Source organism: Tenrec ecaudatus, chromosome 14 (assembly GCF_050624435.1).
Source record: "Tenrec ecaudatus isolate mTenEca1 chromosome 14, mTenEca1.hap1, whole genome shotgun sequence".
NCBI classification, from domain to species: domain Eukaryota; kingdom Metazoa; phylum Chordata; class Mammalia; order Afrosoricida; family Tenrecidae; genus Tenrec; species Tenrec ecaudatus.
This window is the reverse complement of record NC_134543.1, coordinates 117,094,349-117,119,313: the sequence shown is the minus strand read 5'-3', so window position 1 is coordinate 117,119,313 and position 24,965 is coordinate 117,094,349. Positions and strand designations below refer to the sequence as shown.

General features: G+C 43.0%; 1 protein-coding gene across 3 annotated transcripts in view; it reads left to right on the top strand.

The window, feature by feature from the left end:
* Window positions 1–24,965, top strand: part of NEDD4 (NEDD4 E3 ubiquitin protein ligase) — a 124,811-nt gene that overhangs the window by 87,728 nt on the left and 12,118 nt on the right. For all 3 annotated transcript variants that reach the window (XM_075531838.1, XM_075531839.1, XM_075531840.1), the window contains 15 exons: window positions 1,460–1,626; window positions 3,675–3,792; window positions 3,892–4,056; window positions 7,520–7,585; window positions 13,970–14,089; window positions 15,909–16,112; window positions 17,235–17,315; window positions 17,516–17,570; window positions 17,677–17,735; window positions 18,790–18,855; window positions 20,817–21,046; window positions 21,612–21,733; window positions 21,825–21,895; window positions 24,235–24,330; window positions 24,669–24,742. In XM_075531838.1, coding sequence (XP_075387953.1) covers window positions 1,460–1,626; window positions 3,675–3,792; window positions 3,892–4,056; window positions 7,520–7,585; window positions 13,970–14,089; window positions 15,909–16,112; window positions 17,235–17,315; window positions 17,516–17,570; window positions 17,677–17,735; window positions 18,790–18,855; window positions 20,817–21,046; window positions 21,612–21,733; window positions 21,825–21,895; window positions 24,235–24,330; window positions 24,669–24,742 — 1,694 coding nt within the window. The remainder of the gene's footprint in view (window positions 1–1,459; window positions 1,627–3,674; window positions 3,793–3,891; window positions 4,057–7,519; window positions 7,586–13,969; window positions 14,090–15,908; window positions 16,113–17,234; window positions 17,316–17,515; window positions 17,571–17,676; window positions 17,736–18,789; window positions 18,856–20,816; window positions 21,047–21,611; window positions 21,734–21,824; window positions 21,896–24,234; window positions 24,331–24,668; window positions 24,743–24,965) is intronic.

The following is a 24,965-nucleotide window of genomic DNA, read 5'->3' as shown; positions in this document are numbered from 1 at the left end:
CTGACCTACTGGTTAGCAGCCCAACTCAAAACAACAACTTCAAAAGTACCTATTTTCTAAATCTTTTGCTTCACAGATTTGAAATGTCTGTGTCTTTGTCTAAATTTCTATAAATTTGGATTCCTTTTTGGGCTTTCTAATTCATTCCAGTGAGTTGTATATCCATTCATGCATATGAATGGATACAATAGTATACCCACCCTATTGTGATTGTTGTCATTTATAATGTTCCTCTGCTGGAATTAATTTTCCCTGGTTACTCTTCTTGGCTATTTTTCTTTGAGCATGTCTTCTCATTTTATTTGGATTACTCATATTGCCGTTTTCTTAGAATCCTGACATACTTGTCGATTCACTTGAGAAGGATGGGCATAGTTGTGGCATTGTCCTCTTGACAGAGATTGTATGTCTTCCCATCCATTCAGGTCTTCCTTATGTGTCCTTTAGGAGAGCTGTAAACTCTTCGTCAGGAGTTTGTTTCTATTTCCAGTGCTCTCATAATCATATCAATATCTAGTAGAGCTTTTTCCTATTGCCTTATCTGTTACAAGCAATTCCTACTTTACTTTAATGCTGCAGCAGAAGCTTTATGTACACTTAAACCCTTGCTGGTCTCTGAAGAACCAAACTCCCAGTGGTTTCCTCGTATTCGAATATTAACAACAACACAATCTTTCTTCTTTGGCTGATTCATGACTTTGCTACAGTGCCTTTCCTTGGACCGTCAGAAAGGACAATCCCACAGTGAATCTTAATGACTTCTCAAACACTGCAAGCTCACTGTTTATTTTTTAATCAAATACCCTTATTTTAAATGCCTCTACATAGTTGGCCTTCATCTTATAGTCTTAGCTATTTATTGAATTCCCATCCTATACTTTGTGTTTTATGTGGGGAGCGAAAATGACCAACTGATAAAACATGGTTTCTGTGCGTTACTCATTTGCTTACAATTTGGAGACTAGACCAGGGGTAAAAAATAGCTTAAACTACTATGCATTGCGATCTCTCAGAGATTTCTGACTTTATAGAACTACATATTTGTTTATTTAAGAGGTTTTGTATCCTTTATTCATTAGATATGGTAAAAAAAATTGAAGGATTTTAAAACCGTTTCAAACAGAGTTAAAGTGGTGGTTGTTTTTGATACCAAAAGATAAAGTTTATATTATCAGAAAATATTTATATATTGGCCTTAAAAAGTTAATGATGTCCTAATTCCATCTATGCAGATACTTTTTAGAAATGGTATTAACATTAACACCCTTGCTCTTCATTTTCGGTAGCTTAATTGATAATGTTAAAGAAGCATGCAATATGGCAAATGTGATTAATGTCACTTGAGAGTAGCCGAAAAAGCCGAAAAATTTTAAGGACATATATTGTACCAAAATTAAGGGGAAAAATAAGCCAACAAGATCAAGCATGAATTACTCCTTGTCACCATTCTGTTTTTCAGCCTGGCTGGGTTGTGTTGGACCAACCAGATGCTGCTTGCCATTTGGAGCAGCAGCAAGAACCTTCTCCTCTACCTCCAGGATGGGAAGAGAGGCAGGATGTCCTGGGAAGGACCTATTACGTAAACCACGAGTCTAGACGAACGCAGTGGAAAAGACCAACCCCGCAGTATGTGCTTATGGTTTTCACATGTGTACTCTGGATACACTGGGACCACTAAGCGTTATTTGGAAGTAATGGCTCAAATGAATTCAGAGTAGTAGGGAATAGCGACCCATAACCATAAGAACACTAGACCTTTTACTGCCACGGGACTTGAAAAGTGACGGGCCAGCTCAGTTCGGGTGGTGGTTGTTTTTAAATGATAATGTACAAAACTATTTGTACACAAATATTGCCGTTTTCATGACCTCTTAATTTATAGTAAATTAGCAATTATTTATAAATATGCTTTTCATTACTATGTGCCACAAAGGACATGTTTTTTAGATTAATTTAGAAATATTGATTCTTTGTAGTATATTTTAAAAATATAATAAAATAGTCATTTTTTTCAGTGCACTGGTTTTAAAAATCAAAGTTATTTTGAAAACAAAAAGGGACTCAGTAGTGGAGGGAGGGTGGGGTGGAAAGGGGGAACCGATTACAGGGATCTACATATAACCTCCTCCCTGGGGGGGCAGAGAACAGATGCAAGATATGACAAAATAATTTATAAGTTATCAAGGGTTCATGAGGGAAGTAGGGAGCAGGGAGGGAGGGGGAAAAATGAGGAGCTGATGCCAAGGGCTTAGGTGGAGAGCAAATGTTTTGAGAACGATGAAGGCAACAAATGTACAAATGTGCTTTACATAATTAATATATGTATGGATTGTAAGAGTTGTATGAGCCCCCAATAAAATGATTTTTTTAAAAGGGACTCCGGAACATGGGACTGATGTGAACCACTCACTTTCCAGGGTGCTTGAGATGCGGGTTTCCCAACATGTGTGTACTTCAGCGATCTTTAAGATGTTCTCACGTGTCCTCTCAATGGCATTTTTACCTTATCAGATTTACCTACATTTAGAAGTTCTCCCATTATTTACATTTATTATCAAAATCCCTTTCCTACCTCCTTCCATGTTTCCTAATGAAATCTTTCTTTCGTCTTTCACTTTTTAAACCCAGAATTAAATATTTTTGCCTGTTAGCTTTCTAGCTTTGATACTTTGTGCCTGACACAGCCAAAGCTCTGTAGGAGATTGTGTTGTTCTCAGTCCCTTCAAGCCAACCATCAATCCAACATTTTCATGGCACAGAGGCCCGGGTCTCTGTAGAATGACATGCAAATTACAAAACTGCAGGCCCCTGTCCCTCCCCCCGAAAAAAGATTTGTCCTCTTGCCCTATAGTATCATGGCAAGTCTGACTTGAACAGAATCACGTTTCTTTCAAGCACGGCTGGTGCTGTGTTCATCTAGCCCAAACCAGTAAATTTAGTGGGGGAAACCCCGACACCTTTCTTAGGGCCACCTGCCAAAACTGTGTCCCCTCCAGTACAATAAGTGCTGATCTTTTAAAATTAAGTAAAATAAAGTAACCGGTCTTCCGACCGTCACGCTATTAATGTTATTAAGTATTTGAACAAAATTCTTGATAAAAAAATCGTTGATTTGAATACAAATGTTTCTAGCTAGGATAATATAACTAACAGACAATCAGCGTAGGGGTGTACAGTCTGATTTACTGAATTTTTTCTACATTCAAATAAGCCTTTCATGTCATCCTTTTATAGACCAGGCCTCTGCCTGTATAGGATCAAAAAAAAACAGATACCATTTAATCCCTAATCTATTAAGCTTCTAAGTAGAAAGTCTTCATACTGTCTTTCATTCTGTCTTCCTCATTCACACAAAAGGAATTCTAGCCCTGGCTTAAGATCAAGTGTCCATAATATTGCTGTTTGATTCATGAAGATGTATCCATAACCCCTAAAGCTTCTCTTTTATGAATTGCCTGGAGTGACTTTAGCTGTGCTCCTATATAACCTGGTGGAGTACTGATATAATAAAATTATTTGTGAAACTCTGCTACTCATATGAGAATCATTCTGACTGTCCACGGAGACCAGGCAGTAGCGTAGGCATGGCGATGAACTGAAATGCCCGAGTCAAGTGCGCTTGCCCGTTTGCTATCTAAGACCTGGCTGATGGCTTTCATATATGTCTAACACAGGGACAGCCTAACAGATGCTGAGAATGGTAGCATTCAGCTGCAGGCACAACGCGCATTTACCACCAGGCGCCAAATATCCGAGGAAGCAGAGAGTGCTGACCAACGAGAGTCTGCTGAGGTATAAAAAAAGGGGGGGAGTGTGTGTGTTTCATTGTCATAATATGTCACTGCAGTCGATGACAGGACTTGTTGCTTCCGCTTCTTCTGCTTGTTTTAGCACTGGGAAATGATAGGAGAAGACGAAGCCACCACGTACAGCAATCAGGCCTTCCTGTCACCGCCATCATCAAATCAATTGGATGTTCAGACATACCTTGCAGAAGAACTGAATGCCAGGCTTACGTGTGGAAATTCAGCCACCAGTCAGCCAGTACCCGGCTCAGTAAGAAGCTCTCAGACTTTGCTATACACATTACTCCATTCCCTAAGTGTAACTTCTATGCAAAATTTACCTTAAATGGCATGCAATGATGTGTGAGGGACTTTGGGGCTTTACTGCATCGTCACTGAGATTTTTTCAAGTATCCCCACTAATAGTATAGACACAGACATGGATAATCCAAACAGTCGCTAGTGTCTGATTCCACCCCCCCGCCCCCCCAGAGACCACCAGGAACACACCTATAACAAGGAGGTTGTGTATGACTCGCTTCAGCAACAGCAACAAGTCTTAGGAAGAGGGTTTTAGAAAAGCCTTAGAAAGGGGTCTCCCAGGAGGTTTAAAAAAGCCAGGCTTCGTCCTGGGTTCGATGCTGCGAGGGAGCAGGGGTGACTGTGCTTGGGTGTCTCAGTACATCGTATGTGTACCTGTGCTAAAACTCTGAGCCATAGAAGAGCAGCAGTCAGCCACACTAGGCAGGATGGGGAGACGTCTGGAACTTTGTGGTTGGGACAGTGCTCCTGTTTTATCTGTGTTCAGGCATCATGTGCAGACTCCTGTTCTTAGTATCTCGATCCATCGTGGTCTCGAAGTAGCCTTGCGTGACGTTGACGTTCTGTGAACTTGTTTATGTTCAGTAGGCGAATGCCAGACCAGTTACTGGACTTTAGGGACGGCTTCTCTCTTTCCCAGTTAGAATGTGGCTTTGACATTCCTCCACTGACGTCACCAACACATATGTGCGCCCAAGAACTGATAGACTTTGACTAAACAAGGAGAGAGATGATTGTCTCCCCCCAGTAACCACTATGAAAATTGTTACCCACAGGGTTTGGAACCAAGCACCCAGAGCAAACAAGGCCATGATGAGCTCTCTGGTCTGTCACGTTTAGGGAGATCTTTGCAGTGGAAAACAAAGCTGATGCTCTGAGGATGCTCTGGTCGTTTTCAGTTGGTGTCCCCCCTGCCCTGACTCATCCAGTAACCGTCTTCAGGGCTGACTCTATGCCAGGCACTGCATGCTAGTTACTGAGAATCCAATAGGAAATAAGACAGACAGAATCCCCTGTCCACGTGGAACTTTCCTTTTCCTGCAGCGGCTGGCAAACCACTAGTCTCTGACTACATCAGCCTCTGTCTGTGATTGTGACTAAAGTGTCACTGGAATGCCACCCTGCCCATATTTGACATTTTGCCTCCGCCTGCTCTCACGCATCAGCAGAGTTGAGCAGTTACGACAGAGATCAGGTAGCCTGCAAAGCTTGAAATGCTTACATCTGGACCTTTATAGAGAAGGAGTACCCCGTGATGCTCTAGCACTTTCTTTAAGTAGCTCCACTGTAGCCAGCTCTGTCTAGGGCAGTGGTTCTCCACCTTCCTAACACCGCGACCCTTTCATACAGTTCCCTCATGTGGTGGTGAGCCCCCAACCATAACATTATTTTTGTTGCTACTTCATCACTGTCATTTTGCTACTATTATGAAACGTAATGTAAATATCTGATTTGCAGGATGTCTTGTCATTGTTACAAACTGAACATCATTAAAACATAGTGATGAATCACAAAAAAATATGTCATTATACATTGTGACATATTTATTTCTCATGACAAATAAATGAAATTTTGTCTTGAAGCCTGGTGTAGCATGGGCAACAGTCTTCACACTGGGTACTTGTATGTGGGCGTATCTGCATGTGAGTGAACCTACCTGGAGATGGATAGAGGAACGGTGTCTCGCTTCCTAAGACCATCGGAAATATGTGTTTTACAATGGTCTTAGGCGACCCCTGTGAAAGGGTCATTCGACCCTCAAAGGGGTCACGACCCACCGGTTGAGAACTGCTGGTCTAGGCCTTCAAGACTATCTATCCATCCTGTTTTCCACTTGTTTCTCTTCTCCTTTGGCAGAGGGATGGGAACAGTCAGCCAGGAGAGTAAAAGAACACGCTACATTGACTTGCTGGTGACAAACCACATGGGAGTCTAGTCATTTCCTTTATTAAAAAAAAAAAATATATATATATATAATGTATGACTTCTATAAAATGAAGTACTGTGCATTACAAAATGAGATGGTTCTGAATATATCACTTGTCTGGAACAATTCCTAAGAGATACCAGTGGGGAGGGGGGAAGTACCATTTATGTAAACTATTTAGCTGATAGAAAATCAATATGTACATAATATTTCTTAAAGACTGATCAACACACTAGTAATATTGCTTGCCTCTGAAGGGAGGAGCAAGGTGACCAGGACATATGCCCATTATATATTTTGAATGTCCATGAGTTATCCGCTCAAAAAATATGTCATTTTAACACATTGTGTATTCATGGTTAAACATGGAAACGATACTGAGATATATATGACAAAAAATCTTTCATTTTAGTTCTACTCTGTTCTAATACACTATATGTTTATCACTGTTCATGATTTCTCATCTTGTCCTAATTATTTTCTGTATATTTACAAACAATGCACCCACATACATATATCTATGCCTATTTTTTCATTGATGGTATCTCTAGACATTGGATCATTTCAATTAATATAGTTGTATTTTAAAACCAATAAAAATAACCATCAGACGCTGCATATTCTATTGTACAAGAAGCCCTTAGAGTATGTACCGTCTCCCCTTGATGTATTTTAAATTGTTCTCTGATTTTTTTGTAATAGAGTAGATATCCTGATTTCATTTACAGACAGATGGTAAGTATTGCTGTCTTTAAATAGCAAAACTGAGACCATTCGGGTAGTGACAGCAACCATGAATTAAAGACAGAGAAAGAGTACAAAATTTCGATGAAATAAGTTAAGTGTGGATTAACTAGAGCAGGGTTTTAAACAGATTCATTTCTGATTCAACCTCTGCGGAGAATTTACTTTGCCCCTGCAGATGGACCAACTCAGAACCCACATTTAAAAAGAATCCCGAAGTGAGTCTTTGAGATTGTGTAGCTTCTGTGTACACAGAATCACCTGTGGTTCTTGTTAAAATGCAGGTTCTGATTCAGTATATCTGGGATAGAAATGCAAATCCTCACCCCTTCTGTGATGGCAGGCACCCTGGTGGCTTAGTCTTTATGCATTGAGCTGCTAAATACAAGGTCAGCAGATCGAGAGCACCAGCTGTTCCACAGGACACAGATGGGGCCTTCTACTCCCATAGAGTCGCAGTCTCAGAAAGTCACGGGCAGTTCTATAAGGTCACTGTGTGTCAGCATCGACTTGTTGGCAGTGATGTGAGGGCTGGAAGGGTTCTCTCTGATGAGACACGTGCTGTTAGCCGGCATTGATCATTTCGGGGGCCTTATGCAACCTGCACAAATGCTTTAAATGCTTGATCTCAGCACTTCTTAGCTAGCTTCCTTTCTGTTGCCCAGCATACCCACTCCACTACCTTATCTGCCACTCAAAGACAAAGCACAACCTAAAGTTCTTATCATTTGTTTGTCACCAGAATCATTCCAGCAGAAGAGGCAGCTTACAAGCCTATACTTTTGAGGAACAGCCTACACTTCCTGTGGTAAGTTTTATCCTCGCCCTTAAATTATTAGACACATATGAGACACAGCTCCTCTTCCTCTTCTCTGCTTCCTCCTCCTCCTTTTTTAAGCATGGGGTAAGTTCACTGACTGCCACACAGGGAGGAGTTCAGTTTGGGGTAGAATTCAGCCTCTGCTGGATGAGATTTGGGATGGGGTCATGGGGTCGGGCCTTTAAAGACAAAGCAGAGAGAATAGTCTCTCCTGGCATCCAGCAGCCAGTTCTGTGCTGCAGGTTCAGCGGTCAGGATGGAGTGTATCCATCCCCAGTTCTGTCTTTCCTTCAGCTCCTCATCCACATCCTCCTCAGTAGTGTTCTCAGCCATGGCTTTGATGGGAACCTGAACCTTAAGTACCGCAAGCCTAGACTATTGTCCTAGACTCCGTCTTCTTGCCCCGACTCTTCTGACTTGGAGCTTGCCACTCCCTTCCAGTCCCCTCTCACTTGTTTTGTTAATTCAAATAAAATGATAGAGTTCTACACGGGAAGCTTCCTGCTGCCTTCATCCCTGTCTGTGCCTTTTCTTCCAAGCAGGCTGCTTCTCTATCCCGGTAGTCTCCCACACCTGGATCTTTGAACGTACCATGTCCCCTCCTGGACTGGCCTCCTTACATTTTTTTCACCAACTATTCATAATTTTGAAAAGTGGGGTACATTTTTGCCTTTATGGAACTAATAGCAAAGGAAGTCAGAGGCGCACCAATCTTCACCCCAAGAATGGCTCGTCTGTCCAAGAAGATGACCTTGTACTCTAAGAAGGTCAAGGTCTTGGACTGAGGGGAAAAGAATGTCAACTTGTGTAGTCAATTGGCTCAACCAATATTGACCATCAACATGAACGTAGATGCCACAGAAAGACTACCCTCCCTGGCCTTACGCTTGCTTGTTACCACTTACCTTTCGGTGGTGGAGATGGGGGGGGTGTGGTTGGGTACCGTCGCGACTACCTGGTTCTCAGCCATCTTCACAAGGCTGTACACAAGTCCACTGTGGCAGCCACAGTGCCAGTCGATTTCATTGAAGAGCATCCTTTTTGCCAACCCTCGACTTTGCCAAGGATGACGGCCTTTTCCAGGGACTGGTTTCTCCTGATAACATGTCCAAAGTATGTGCGATGAAGTCTCACTTCATCAACCTCACTTCCTTTTTTAAAAAAAAAATCATTTCATTGAGGGCTCGTACAGCTCTTATCACAATCCATCCATCCATTGTGTCAAGCACCTTTGTACATTTGTTGTCATCATCATTCTCCAAATCTTTGTCTTTTGTTCTTTTTTGGTCTCTGAACCGTTTATTTCTCAGGCGGCTGGGGCAGGGAGGGGCTCAGGTGAACGCGGAGCGGTTCCTGCTTCGTTGGCTGCGTCTGCGCATCCTCTGTCCGTGCTGGTGCGCATGCGCGCGGCTGGCTGGATCTGCCCTGCGCCCCGCCCATCTTGCCGACAGCAGGGGGCGCGCGCACGCGCGCACGCACGCAAGCACGCACGCTCGCTCACTCGCTCTCCTCAGACACCGCGCGCCATGAGCTGGACCACGTGCACGGCGATGTACTGGGCCGGCTGGCCTGTGGCCTGGCCCAGTTACTGGGTAAGCTCGGAGAGGCGCCCGTCGGTGGTCACCTCGAACATGGGCTCGGTGGCGGAGAGACGGCGCCGCGCGCCAGACGGGCGGACACGCCAAACATTTTCCTTCTACTTGAGCCCGTGGTATCGGCGCCTCAGTTTTCCCCTCCCCCACCACCCTTCCCTCACGAACCTTTGATAATTTATAAATTATTATTGTTTTGTCAGGTCTTATACTGTCCGACGTCTCCCTTCACCCACTCTTCTGTTGTCCGTCCCTCAGGGAGAGGGTTATCTGCAGATTCTTGTGATGGGTTCCCCCTCTCTACCCCACCTTCCCCTTACTTCCTGTATCACCACTCACCACTGGTCCTGAAGGGATCATCCACCCTGGATTCCCTGTGTTTCCAGTTCCTATCTGTACCAGTGTACATCCTCTGGTCTAGCCAGATTTGTAAGGTAGAATTGGGATCATGATAGTGGGGGGTGGGGGGGAGCATTTAGGAACTAGAGGAAAGTTGTATGTTTCATCGTTGCTACATTTATACCCTGACTGACTTGGCTCCTCCCGGAGACCCTTCTGTAAGGGGATGTCCAGTGGCCTACAAATGGGCTTTGGATCCCCACTCCGCACTCCCCCTCATTCACAGTGATAAGATTTTTGTTCTTATGATACCTGATCCCTTGGACACCTCATGATCGCACGGGCTGGTGTGCTTCTTCCATGTGGGCTTTGTTGCTTCTGAGCTAGATGGCTGCTTGTTTATCTTCAAGCCTTTAAGACCCCAGATGCTACATCTTTTGATAGCCGGGCACCATCAGCTTTCTTCACCACATTTGCTTGTTCACCCACTTTGTCTTCAGCGATCGTGTTGGGAATGCCAGTTTAATAGAACAAAGTATTCTTGCATTGAGGGAGTACTTGAGTAGAGGCCTAATGTCCATCTGCTACCTTAATAATAAACCTATACATATATACATGGTATCTCTATTCCCATTCCTGTTCCTGGGTTCCATGTGTTGTGAGTTTTATCTCTTGCCTGTATCTATGTACATGCTCCCGTCTAGATTGGGAGGCGGCGCTGAGGTCGTGATAGCAGGGGGGGTGAGGAGGTCTCTCGGGAACAGAGGTATATTGCGTAACCCATGAGTGCTTTACTGCACACTCATTGACTCACCCTCTCCCTGTGACCCCTCTGTAGGGGGATGCTCCATTGTCCACAGATGGGTTTTGGGTCTCGGCTCCAACCCCCCTCCATTCTCATCAATGCATTTTTGTTTGCTTACTGTTTGTTGTGAATCTTCTGATGCCCGTTGCCTGATATTGATGACACCTCACTATCTCACCGGCTGGTATGCTTCTTCCATGTGGGCTTGTTGCTTCACTGTTTAATTTCAAGCCTTTAAGACCCCAGACACTATATCTTTTAGTAGCCGGACACTGTCCTCTGTCTTCGCCACACCTGCTTAGGCACCCATTTTGTCTTCAGCAATTGTGTAGGGGGAGGGGGGAAGAATCACAGAATGCCAGTTTGTTAGAACAAAGTGTTCCTGTATCTTGTATGAGCCGAGGCCCAAGACCTGCTTGCAGTTTCAGTGTATTGTTATAAATATATGTACATAGGCTGATACCACTATTGTTATGGATTAATGTATTTGCATAAATGCATGCCTCTGTTAATTTCCCTATCCATGCCTTTGCTTCCTAGAGCTTGCCTCTGCTTCCTTTTGCCTCCTCCTGTCCCGCCATCATTTTCCCCCTTCTCCCACCTCTTCGTGCTTCCTCTCCACTAGCTTGGTGTTGCTGTAATATTCACAGGATCTCTACCCTCTCCTAGCTGCTGGTTCCACTTCCCTAGTTGTTCCCCTGTCCATGACACTGTCCCTTCACCACACCCTTCTCCCCATGCCCTTCTTGCCCCTCTACCTTCTGGTGCCATTGACTCCATTGCCATCTCCCTGGCCTTCCCTCCCATGGTCCAACCCAGATAATTAGGTAACCCATCCGTGTCCTAGTCTGAACAATAAGAAAACCTACAGTTGAAGAAAGAGAAGAGACAAAGATGAGAGAAAAGAAAAAAAAAATCTTAGATAGGTCCAGGTCTGCTTGCTGGTCCCCATGAGACCCTGGTCATGAGGGAGATCCAGGGGCTGCCCCTCCTAGTCCAAAGTCCATTCTTGGGGCTCCTCAGGGGCTCTGTGGCTCAGCTTTACTCCAATTGCTGATCTGTTGTGCTCCGTTCCCACACTTTCCCTGCCGCGTGTCCCCATTATTGCCCCCGTCTCTGTATGCTCCAGTTAGGGACAACATCTCTTGAGTTGTTGGCAGTCCCACAGTCCTGTGCCCCAGCAGCTCCATGCAGGGAGCTCACCCTCTGGGCTTGGTGTACCCCTATGGAGTCTAGGACGGCTGCCCCTTTCTCTTTTTCCTTCTTGGGTTGCTTCCATCTGGCTATGGTAGGCCAGTGCCTTTCCTCCACCTGAAGGTCTAGTGTCGTTCTCTGCGGCACACACTTCCAGGGTGGGGGTCAGATGTCTGGTTGGGGCGATGGCCAGTACAGTACAGTCTTTTCATGGATTCCTCCACGTGTTACGTTGCCCTCTTGGTTTGGCACATCATGATGGGGTCTGTATGCATACTCCAATTCTGTGGGGACGCAACTAATACTCTCCCCCTGGGTAGGTTAGTGCCCTGTTCCCCCCAGGTCATCATCTCAGTTTCTCCCCATTCTCCCTCCTCCTTCCCCCTTTCTCCTCATCTATGTTGGATTCATATGTACCTCCCAGGTTTGGTCTGGCCTTCCCCTGACTGCTAATGCTTCTATGTATTGTGAGATAAGTGTCTTTTCTTCTATCCTTGCTGTGCTGACTGCACTTACCTAAGGGGACTCATGTTATACTTGTCCTTTTGAGATTGTCTTACCTCGTTTAACAAGATTCCTTCCCACTCTTCCCATGAAATGACATGTTTCATGTGAGCATCCATTCTTTTTGGTGCTGCATAGTATTCAAACCTGAGTTTACTAATCCACTCGTTTATCGATGGAAATTTAAGCTATTTCCAAGTCTTTGCAATTGTGAATTATGCCGCAACAAACATTGGAGCACAGATGACTGGTCGTGTTTTATTTGTTGCTTCCTCTGCATATATGCCCAGTAGAGGGATGGCTGGGTCATAAGGTAGATCAATTTCCATTTTCTTTAAGTATCGCCAGATCGCTTTCCACAGTGGCTGTACAAATCTACACGACCACCAGCAGTGGAGGGGGGTTCCTACTTCATCACAGCCCCTCCAACACTTGTTGCTGATTTTCTGATTTGGGCTAGCCTCAGGGGTATTAAATGGTATCTCACGGTTGGTTTAATTTGCATTTCTGTTATGGCTGATGAACGGAAACACTTTCTCATATGCTTGTTGGCCATATGGGTCTCCTCCTCAGTGAAAGTTCTTTTCATTTCGTTTGCCCTCTTCCTTGGGGGTTAACTGTTCTCCTTTTGCAGGCTGTCAGGATGTTGTAGATTTTAGAAATGAGCCCTTTGTCTGATGTGTCATTACTAAAATTCCTCTCCCAGTCTGTGGGTTGTCTTGTCACCCTCTTGGTGAAGTCTTTTGAGGCACACAGGTGTTTTATTCGTATTAAATCCCATTTGCATATTGACTTTTTTATAGCTTTCTTGAGGTATTATTTACCTAATATAAATTTGCCTATTGTTAAGTATACAATTCAGTAAGTTATAACAAGTTCAAACAGGTATACAAACATCACCGCTATCAAGTTTAGGAAAATTTCCACCACTACCAAGACAACCCTTACTTCCTTAATGGTCTTTCCCAGTTTCTACTTCCAGTCCCAAGCATGCACTCACCTGCTTTTTGTTGCTTCGATTTTATCTCTTCTGGAAATTTCATCTAAGTGGAAGCGTGCGGTATACACCCTTGTGTGTGGCTTCTTCCCTCACAGGATGTTTCGGAGAGTATCTGTGGGATTGCATGTCTCAGCACTCAGTGCATAGATGATACCTCCTACATTGATCTTGGAAATAGCTGATGGACATTTTTGAAACTGGAGAACTGTTGGTTCTACCATTTTAGATTCTCGTAGCTCATCATAACACCCAGCACAGTGCATCCAGCTCCTGTGTGTACCTCGATAAGCAGGGTATCGGGTAAACAGACTGGTGGTGATGGTTTTTATGCTATAAGGCACTTTGGGTAGTCAGCCAAGCCTTGAGGAGTCGAATTTGGCTCAGAATGACTCAAAGAGGGACAAAGAGGACTATTTTAAGTAAATCTGAAGCTTACTGTACCTGCCTTTGTTCATATAAGATATAGCAAACAGCATCTCCCCAATCCTTATAGGAACAAAGTAGGGGTAACTTTTGACTCTTAATAAATCATGTCTATTGTTGGCCCACTTGTGTTCAAATCTCAATAATTCCTTACTAGTAATGTATTTTTTGGCAAATTGCATCAAGCTTCTAAGCATCAGTTTACTTATAAATAAAATGGGTTGACAGTAACAATTATTAAGATTCATGTTGTGATTAAATGACATGATCTTTGCTAATACACTTGCTGTGTGGTTGCTGCCATCATGTTTCATTTTTGTTATCTTTCGTTGTCTGTTCTACTGAGCTGTTTTGTTTTAAGCGAAACGCTGTGTACTTTATTCCCAACATTTTAAAATGTACTCTAAATAGGATTCATTTCAGAGAGGTAGCAGCAAAGAAGGAATGTGGCCTCCTTCTTTACAAAACCTTCCTTATTAATTGACTAATAATAATCCAATCATTCATCACTTTAGCTTTTGCCTACTTCATCTGGATTACCACCAGGTTGGGAAATAAAACAAGATGAAAGAGGAAGATCCTATTACGTAGATCACAATTCCAGAACTACCACCTGGACAAAGCCCACCGCGCAGGTACCTGGAATCTCTTGATCAATTGGTTTTCTTACAACATTTACACCTTCCAATGCCTATGGAGGCTCTTTCATCACTTTGCAGTGCACACTCGATGCTTCTACTCTCTTCTCTGACACCCAGCCTTAATCTCTCCCGTTTCCCGTGGCTCTCCAGTGTCCATGCTGTTAGGTACAGTGTGAATAGGGCACAGTAATCTAGTCCACTGGGTGATTTTATAACTTGAATGGATAACTTTATTATTTTGCTGAAAGAGAATCTCAGTGATTAACACCTAAGGAAAAAATTCAAAAACCTCTCTAGGTTTGGTTACCAGAGCTGTGTGTATACTACAATTGCGCATTAAAAAATAAACAACAACTTACGGTTCTATGTTATAGTACAATACACACATGAACTTTCCTGTAACTGGGTTTCTTCATCCTTAGTTCTCTGAATTTTCTTGAATTCCAGCTTATTTGACTTCTGACTGTGAACATTTAATAATGTTTAGTAATTAAGGTGAAGCTTGGCCTGTCCAAAGTTCTTAACCATTGCCAAAACATTAGAAACTCTCATTAGTTCTGAGAGGGTGAGAAATAGGAGCTGGGGGAAAAAAATAATCTTGCAAGGCTAGAGACCTTCAAATCCAGGCAGAACCCCATCAAATATTTTTGCATCTCTAGACTAGTTTAATTTCTGGGCTGTAGTTCTTTCTCTGTTTTCAATTCTTTTGTTAGGGGAGGGCATTTTCTTTCCTCTGTGTGAGGACATGTTTTTGCACAGGCATGTATCTAGTCAGCCTGTTACAAAGTGTTACTAAATCTGTAGATAGAGGGAAAGGCTTTCTCTTTTCCAAAAGAAGAAAACTGAGATGGGGACATTCTGTCTTATTTCCTTTTAAGTCTTTAGCAAAATGTTTTGTTTGTTTTTCAAAAGGTTTTATCTTATTACCATTTCCCTTTTTGAGAAGCTTTTTAACACTGAAGAGTACAGAGAATGAACTATTACGTGCCTGTTGTCCGAACACCCGGTGCTAACCACCACTAACAACAGTGTATCATCTTTGTTTCTACGTGTTTCCTTTAAGAAGAAAAATGTATGACAGATAAGGTTACATCCTGTTTAGCCAAGCTCTTGTTTTCCTCAGTTCTCAGGTGACTTCCACCTTGATTTTGTTTCGTATTTTTCTATCCGATTTTAAAAACTTAACGAGGAGCCTAACCAAAGCATAATGTCTCTGATTGTATTTTAAGGCTCCGTGGCTGTTAGAGTGTATGTTAGTCAATGTCTCCTTGCACTCAACATCGTTTGAAACCCCAGCCTGGTTGCTGTGTTTAGATCAAGGTTATTCCTTTTAACACTCTCTACTAATCTGTCACGTGACTCTATTACTGCTAAATGATGTTTCGGTTATCCATTTCTGGAGTGGATATTTTCTATTCATTTCTTTATCTACCCCACATTTGCACCCACTTCTGTGCCTAGGGAATTCCCACTTACATGCATCCTAAAGGCCTCCCTTGCAGCCAGGGCATGGGCTCAGTGATCCAGCCTCCTGGTTCAGATGCACCTACAACAGGTTCTCACTATTCACCAGCATGTTGAGCATTAGCTGAGGATGTATAAATTAGCAATACCAAGTCCAACAAAGCATTTTAGTAGGAAAAGGAGCTGGAGAGACCAGAGTTAGAGCAGTAATGGCGACCAATGGATGAAATGTCCTAACTACACCGGCAAAGGAACCTCACGTGTGCTAGTCCTCTAAGTCCGTGCGCTTTGCTCTGTTTAACCGCTGCGGTGTACGGGTTCCCCAAAGCACACGGTGCCCTTATTGTAGGCCGTGGCGGAGACCAGTCTGCTGCCGTCAAGCGAGAGCTCTTCTGCGGGTCCGCAGCCACAGGCCCTCCCGGGTGAGGCAGCTCCGCCGGTGACCCAGCCTTCTGAACTGGAGCAGAGATTCCTTCCGAAGGGCTGGGAAGTCCGACACGCACCAAATGGAAGGCCTTTCTTTATTGACCACAACACCAAAACCACCACCTGGGTAAGTTCAGCGCTCCTCGTGGACATGGAGCGCGACGCCAGGATGCGTGCAGCTCTGTGTGATCTCTCCATGTACCTGTGTGTGTTATTATCCCGTCAAGACAGATGGCAGTCTGAATAATGATCATTTCTAGGGAAGAGATGATTATGCCCTGCTTTTGGTTTGGGTTTTGGTTGTAGAGGTACACTTAGTCTCCCCCCCCCCAAAAAAAAAAAAAACCCAAAAACCTCAGACAGCATAGCATAGCCCCTGACCGTTTTTGAGACTTCAGAGTTCCCAGCACCTTTTTGGAGTAACCTCCATTTCCTCTTCAAAAAAACCACCCTGTGAGGCTGGGTGGGACAAGTGTTTTAAGATGAAGCTTAAAGTTACTTATTGATTGGCTCTCTACCACCCAGAAAGTTACTCAAAAGTAGCAGCCGATGAACACATTTTAATTAATTATTAATAATTATTTAAAATACCAATACATTAAATAAATGAAACCCATTTAAAATATAATTTTGTGAGGTAATGCTTGAACGAGTTAAGACATAGCCAGATGTAGATTAATCCAAACAAATTTAGTTGTCTTCCCTTTTCAACAATCTGAATTGACGCTTAACTGTGGGGGCTTCCCTTTTTTATCTTTGTTATACGAAGAGGTTTTCAAAAAGTTTGTAGAAGAAATTTGATTATCTTTTCATTCCATTTTCCCATGAACTTATTGAAGCCCCTCCGTATTGATAAATCTGCAGGCAGATTCAGGGCCTCAGGACCAGTAAAGGGCCTTCTCTTTCACCACTTTGTATTTAGCGAAAAGGTCCTGCAAAGTGGCACAACTTAAATAGTTGCGCAGACGTCTCTGAAGGGCCCCTCTGAAGAAGGCGATGCGGGAGTGCTCATCCACCCTGAGAACTGCCCCCTCGTTCCTCTCGGTGACTGTGGCCTCAGAGTGAGAGCTTTCACAAGGACAAACCGTGGTATCACAGTTGTAGCACGTGAAGTATTAGACTTTGAAAAGAGAATATTTGAACTGTCCACTCATGTTAGAAACTAGCATGGTAGCAATTAGAGTGGCTTTCATTATTTGAAACTAGTGTGTGTGCTGTTTTTGTTTTTCAATGGACTCTACCAACGAAGGAAGCTCCAAGATGGAAAATTCCAGCTCATTCGAGAGTAAAGACATCCCTGGATGCTCCTAGTGATCTGGGCCCTCTACCTGTAAGTTCATAGAACTCCCACCTACCTGACATGGCCACCGAAAATACTTTGCATGCAGAAAAACAGTGGTTCTCTAACAACTAACAATAATTAATATTATCATTGAGATGCTGGTGCCTCTCACTAGACATGTCATATGCAAATTAGCTATAAAACCATCGCCATGTTCCTGCCTCTGCATCTAAAGCCTTTTATTACAGCCAGGATGGGAAGAGAGAACTCACACAGACGGAAGAATCATCTACATAAATCACAGTAGGTGCCATGTGATTTGAAATTACACGACTTTTTGGGGGGAGGGCGGTAACACTGAATTATGTGCATGAGAAAGAAGAGCATCTTATCTCCTCTCCCCCTTCAGCTCTCAAGAGAACTCAGTGGGAGGACCCGCGGTTGCAGAATGTAGCGGTCACTGGACCAGTATGTACCTCCACTTCGCCATGCTCTCCCAAGCCTCCCCCCCCCCCCCCCCCCCCCCCGTCTCTTCAAAGGGACTAACTACAACACCTTAATTCTTTCCTCTCCCTACTTACCCCAACCTGACTCTCGGTTATTTGGAAAGACTATCCAACTGCAGTTGTCTTCACCTAGGCAACAGGCTAGGGACCAGATAGTGGCATTGCTAATGCTGAGCCACCACACTCAGGTCAGTGCTTGACGTTGTCTGAAAGAGAAGATTGGCAATCCTGCACAGAGCCGAGAAAAGCCAAGGTTGTGTCAGGGTAAAGAAGCGACTGACACTATCAACTCCAGAGCTGTTTCCAACATTATGGTTGGAAACATTAAAGATGATTTGTGTCCATACCAATATTTATATCTCAACTATAAATGTGATATATGAGGGAGCTTCAAAAAAGTTCATGGAAAAATGGATCATGGAATTTTTCCATAAACTTTGGGAATCTCTCAGATATATACTACTATTATTGAGTCAGATATTATAAGAAAATATTCATTATAAGTATAGCTCCTTTGCCCATTGTTTTCAAGTTTTGTTTTATAATCCAGAAAAATAAATGAAATTGCCATTTTTCCACTTACTCTTTAGCATCTTAAAAAATCTTCCAGTAGTGGATAAAAAGGGCAACTCCTCAGAGGACAAGGAAAACGTGCATTTTTCAAATTGTTCCCTTAGTGGAGAAAGAACTTTGAGTCTGTTTAGAAATGGAAATTTTCATTTCTAATACTTCTGTCCTTGGAAGAAACTTCCTGTTTTTGGCATATTGCATTTCAAGACTATTTCATGATTAAAATTACAGCCATAGCATAGGAATTCCTTATTTTAAACAAAGGAATTTTTTTAAATTCAAGCTTTATATATTTTTTTCAACCTAAACTTTTCTTTCCAAATATTCTCTTTTAATGCCTTTAACGTATGTTCATAGAAAGCCCAGAGAGGGGGCTTTTAAAATTGCACCATATAGAATAAAAACACCTAAATCTTTCTTTATTTTTCCAAAATTTTCAACTGAAGGCAGTGCCCTACTCCAGAGATTACAAGCGAAAATATGAGTTCTTCCGACGAAAGTTGAAGAAGCAGGTTAGTGGTATTTACAGTAAATACTTGGGAATGGTTATTACATCAGATACAATGACTAAAAAATTAAAGATACAATGACTAAATAAATATATAAAATGCATTTTAAAAAGTATTCCAAAAATTTTGTTATTAGAAAATGTACTCAATTTGTAATAGCTTTGAGTAATTTTTTATAGAGATAGAATGCTTATTTTGCAAGTATTTACTGTAGTCAGCCAGATCTTCCAAAATTTAGAAAAATAGTATTGAAAGTTGGTTGCAAAGAGCTCTAACCTGTTGCTACCTAATGGGGCTTTCGAGCCTTGGGCTTGGTAGAACTGGCACGAATAGCTGCGGAAATTACCTTCCAGCACAGCTCTCCATTCCTTCTCAACTGTGTTTTTCCCTGGACTCGTCATTCTCCACTTCACAAACAATAGGTCTCTGCCTACTGTGACAATCTGATTGTGACTGGACAGTGCCCCGGTGACTTGTCTCACAGTTCCACTCCACCACACGTGCAATATATTCATCCTCTGCCGATCTAGTCCATTTCTGTTTGTGATCATTCCTTGCAGTTTCAGAATCTCACCACTAGGTGGCTATCTTGGGTTACACTTTCTTGTGTTTAAGCCAGATTTCAATGTTGCCAGAGATTCAAGATGGTGGGTTGGATTGGCTGCCAGAGGATTTCCACCCTGTTGTTGTGAAGTGACATTGAGCCGACTTCCCCTTGTAGGCCACCGCGTGACAGAGTGCAATTGCGCCACGGGGGTTTCTAGGCTATAATTTTTACTGAAGCAAATCACCGGGTTTTTCTCGGTGGAGCCACTGAATTTTTCATCGCAAACAAACATTGGGATAAGATAGTGTCTTGGTATCCTAATAGAATCCGAAAATGTCAACAACTCTTTCAAGGCCTCTTAAATGATAACTTTGTGTCAGAATTGCTCCGGGAATTTAATCTACAGATTCTAGGCTTTGCCGTTTAAATCTGTTTCAATCATTTTTCTGGTAACTGTTTTCATTAAGAATGAGAATATACAGGATGAGAAGAAGCCCTGGCATCTCTATTTACCACTGAGAGAATTTGAGCACGTCTAATTACGGATGCCCTCCAGGCAGCAGAAGAGAGGAGATGAGGCCTTTTGTAAGAATCAGGTCACACAAAAAAACATAGTTGTTATTCAGTAATTATACTTACTGAACTGTTGACTATATGCCAGGCATTCGTTGAAGCTCTACAACAAACCTAAAAGGAAGACACTATTATTACCACATTTCACGGACCCGAGGCTGATGAGGCACAGAGACTAAGTCATTTCATCAAGATCCCTGGCTATTAAGTGGTAAAATTCAAATAACCTGGTCTCGGTCCAGCGCTCCAGCGTGTGTGCTTTTAACCAACATGACATATCTTTGTGTGATGACTGAGAGGGGAAATTAGTGCAAAGTGGCCTAGATAGAATAAAGATATAAGCGGCGGGGGGGGGGGGGGGGGGAGTCGTTAAGCTATAAAGAGATGAGTTGTTCCAGAAGGAATCAAGTGCCTGGGGTCAGAAGATACATTTTCTAAAACTGATACAAAATGGGGATTCTCAGAGTAACCAACGGCTCCAAAATCTCCAGAAAAGGTGCTTATCCGATAAATGTCCAAATGTGCTTGACGAAAAAAGGATGATGGCAACATATGTACAAATGTGCTTAACACAATGGATGTATAGATTGTGATAAGAGCTGTAAGAGACCCCAGTAAAATGACTTATTAAAAAAAAGTCCTTAGCTAGCCATATCCACCTGCCACTGAGTCGACTCCTCCTCCCCGCGCATCCCCGTGTGCTCCCAGCAGCACTCTGCTCCGCAGGATGTGCAGCACCTTTTCTGAGGCACCTGTCGCATGGGGGAGGAGGAGGGGATTCTGTCAGAAGTCTATCATCACGTTGAATTTACTTAAGTCACTCGTCTCTCTTCTGGGTTTTCAGAATGACATTCCAAATAAATTTGAAATGAAACTTCGCCGGGCCACTGTGCTTGAGGATTCTTACAGAAGAATTATGGCTGTCAAGAGAGCAGACTTCCTCAAGGCTAGACTGTGGATTGAGTTTGATGGGGAAAAGGGACTGGATTATGGAGGTGTTGCCAGAGAATGGTTCTTCCTGATCTCGAAAGAAATGTTTAACCCTTATTATGGGCTCTTTGAATATTCTGCTACGTGAGTACCTTTTACAATGGTTGCATACAGGAAAGGGGGAAAAAACTCTTACCATTTTGAAAGTACAGAGTTGTATGAGACAAAGGAAATGTGTTACATTTTCCTGGAAAGGGAAGACTGCTTAATGTTGCCTTGGAAATGATGGTTTTAAAGACCACCCATTCTGATAGTGATAAGAGCTATGAGCCCCCAGTGAAATGATTTAAAAACCAAAAGCCCACCCATTCCAGTGGTCCCGTGTGGCTCTAAGGCCCGGTGGTGCAGTGATGAAGCACTCAGCTGCAGAATCCCGAGGTTGGCAGCTTGAACTCCTACAGCAGCTCTGGGGGAAAGGCCTGGCAGTCCGCTTCTGTGGAATGACGGCCAAGAAAAGCCTACAGGCAGTCCCCCTCTCTGGCCTGGGGTCACTGTGAGCCCAGAGTGTCCAGAACAGTCCGGGACAATAGCCTCAAGGGTGATTCTGATAGAGGGAGCAATTCTAAAGAGGAGGCGCATTTAGGATTCTTTGTCCCCTTGCGAATTTCATATGAAATAAAGGCATCTTTACCTGTGGTTTTCTTTGCAGGGATAATTATACCCTGCAGATAAATCCCAACTCTGGCCTATGCAATGAAGATCACCTCTCTTACTTCAAGTTTATAGGCCGAGTAGCTGGAATGGCAGTTTATCATGGCAAACTGTTAGATGGTTAGTATCAACCACAACGCTGGTTAAAAGGGTAACTGTCGGGTTCTTGTCACTCATAGTCATTTTAAATATATTTGGTTATTTTCACAAGGTTTCTTCATCCGGCCGTTTTACAAGATGATGCTACAGAAACTGATAATACTTCATGACATGGAGTCTGTGGTATGTCTTTTGCACTGACAGAGAGGAAGTGCAATTGAACAGGAATCTGAAGGGTTTGGAGGCTGTGCTTTTAATGATGTGCAAATTGATAGATTACCAAATGCATTTGTTCCAGAATGCAAATGTTCCAAAATGCAAATGAACATTTTCACTAACTTTTTTTTTTAATCATTTTATTGGGAGGTTCATGCAACTCATCACTATACATCCATCCATCCATTGTGTCAAGCACATTTGTACATTTGTTGCCATCATCATTCTCAGAACATTTGCTTTTTACTTGAGTACTTGGTGGCAGCTCCTCTTTTTTCCCTTCCCTCCCAACTCCCCCCTCCCTCATGAACCCTTATAATTTATAAATTATTATTATTTTGTTATATCTTACACTGTCTGACATCTCCCATTTTTCTGTTGTCCGTCCCCCAGGGAGGAGGCTATATGTAGATCCTTTTTATCGGTTTCCCCTTTCTCCCCCACCCTCCCTGTGCCCTCTTGATATGGCCACTCTCAGCACTGGTCCTGAAGGGATCTTCAGCCCTGGATTCCCTGTGTTTCTAGTTCCGATCTGTACCAGTGTACATCCTCTAGTCTAGCTGGATTCAGAAGGTAGAACTGGGATCATGATAGTTACAGGGAGGGGAAGAAGCATTTAAGAATTAGATCACCAAGGTTATAAAAATTTCCTAACATATAATACAATTGAATTAATTTTTACAGTGAGCACCTGTATATTCACCACCCAGACTCCACGATGATCCTTTTCTATACTTATCCCATAGCTGTCTATGTACCCATCCTTCTAGCCTGGAGTTAATTTTATTCATTTTCGTATGTATTTTCAAAGTAAGTTGCATATACCCACCACCACGGAGTTCATTCTGACTCAGGGAAACCCTCTATAAGATTGCTGAGCCTGAACATATCTGTAGGAAAAGATGGCCTCCATTGTCTCTTTAGGAGCAGGCTCAAACTGCCGACCTTGCAGTTAGGGCCCATCACATAACCCGCTTATGCCACCGGGGCTCCTGAAGTTCAAGGTACAACCAAAAAGCAAACCAAACCCATTACCATCAAGTTTATTCCAACTCACAGCAAATAAGATAGAATAGACAAAGGAGCAAGTCAGACCGAGTAGAACTGCCTCATTTGGGTCTCCCAGGCTATAAGTCTTTCTGGAAGCGCACTGCCTCATCTTCCTCGTGAGGAGCAATTGGTGGGCTTGAGCTGCCAACTTTTCAATAGCAGCCAAGTGATTTAACCACTGTTCCATAAACTACCCTACCCCTAAATACATACTTTAGCATCCTGTACAATATTTTTATGTATTGGCTTACATCAGCCTCTGAATGCTCTCTTATGATCAATGGTATGTGCTTTCAAAGTGGCAGTCAGTCCAAGACAAGGACTTGGGGTTAGGCTGCTACAAAGAAATAGAAACCTACGGGTCCATACTTAATCTGAAGAGCTGCCGACAAAGGTGGCAGCCTGGACCTCAAGACTTTGTCCTTGGTACCGTGTACATTCTTCATTCCTATCTCATTATACACTGTCACCACAAACACTGGAAGTCTTGACAAGTCTTAAGACTGCACAGTTACATGAGGGTCTGCATTTAATTTTGTGTCGCATCTTCACATGGTGTATATATAAAAGCTCCTTACACGTGTCATGCGCAGTTTCATAAGCCATGAGAGAAAGGTGCTAGGCGCTTCGAGACACCCATGGAAGTTAGGTTAGGACCACCCTGAAAACTGCTTTGCTTAGCTCCCTCATTGGGTAACGTAGTCTGAGCCCACCCTGCTTCCACATAGCAATCGATGACTAAACTTAAGCTGCCACTGGAACTACTCAGCTGAGTCACATATCCTTAGCCTTACCTTTCGGAGCCCTGGTAGCATAGTAGATTAAGCGTGGGGCCACAAACCACAAAATTACCAGCTGCTCCACAGGAGAGAGCTTTAGTCTTAAATCTTATTACAGTGTAGGAAACTCAGGGAGTCGTCTGTCCAACAGGGTCACTGTGAGTCAGATTCCATTCAATGTCAATGAGTTGAGTGTCCATATTGGTAGCGAGGGGGGCTTGTCATGCAACTCCTCTGTGTGTGTGTGTGTGTGTGTGTGTGTGTGTGTGTGTGTGTGTAGATGTCCAGTTGACCCTGTCATCTTTCATGTGTGTGTGTGTGTGTGTGTGTGTGTGTGTGTGTGTGTGTAGATGTCCAGTTGACCCTGTCATCTTTCCCTCAGATGACACTCCTGTTCAGATCATCCTAGATTTTTTTGAAGGTGCAGATGTCTTCTTTATAGCTACAAATGATCAGTATGCCATCTTTTCCTACTAGGATAGTGAATATTACAATTCGCTAAGATGGATTCTCGAAAACGACCCAACAGAACTGGACCTGAGATTCATCATCGATGAAGAACTTTTTGGACAGGTTTGTGAATACCGCGCCATTAGATGATTCAGAATGGAAAGCAAGTGCGGTGACCGCGGGGCCGATGTGAAGAGAAATACCGATGCCGGCACGTCTCTGCCCCGTTTCGGACCGTGCTTTCCAAGGACAGAAGTTGTCAGCGAGAATGTGTGCTGTCCTTGACATTTGCCTCAGCTAGGGTTATTTGAGTAGAAGTTGCATTTTAAATTTTCTTAGCTTTTACATTTGAATGCATTTCCTTCGAAACACCAGGTCGCTGGTATAACTACAAAATGAATTATTTTCCTTCCCCCAACCCCAATTGAAATAACGTATCAAGATGTCCTGTTTGATTTTAGACACATCAGCATGAGTTGAAAAGTGGTGGATCCGAAATAGTTGTCACCAATAAGAACAAAAAAGAATATATTTAGTAAGTATTTTATCATTAAGTCTTTGATAGTATTCAGTAAGTACGGTATGTGTTTTATAAGTGAATCTTCTTCCTGCCCTTCTCCATCTTCCCCATGGCCAGACTCTGAATGTTCTTTCTCTAAAATCATGCAGTGTTACCTACTCATAGTCAGTTTTGCCTTGGGCCTAGCTAGGTTTTAATTTTTTTTCTAATTTGAATTGATGTGCCCTATACTTTTTGC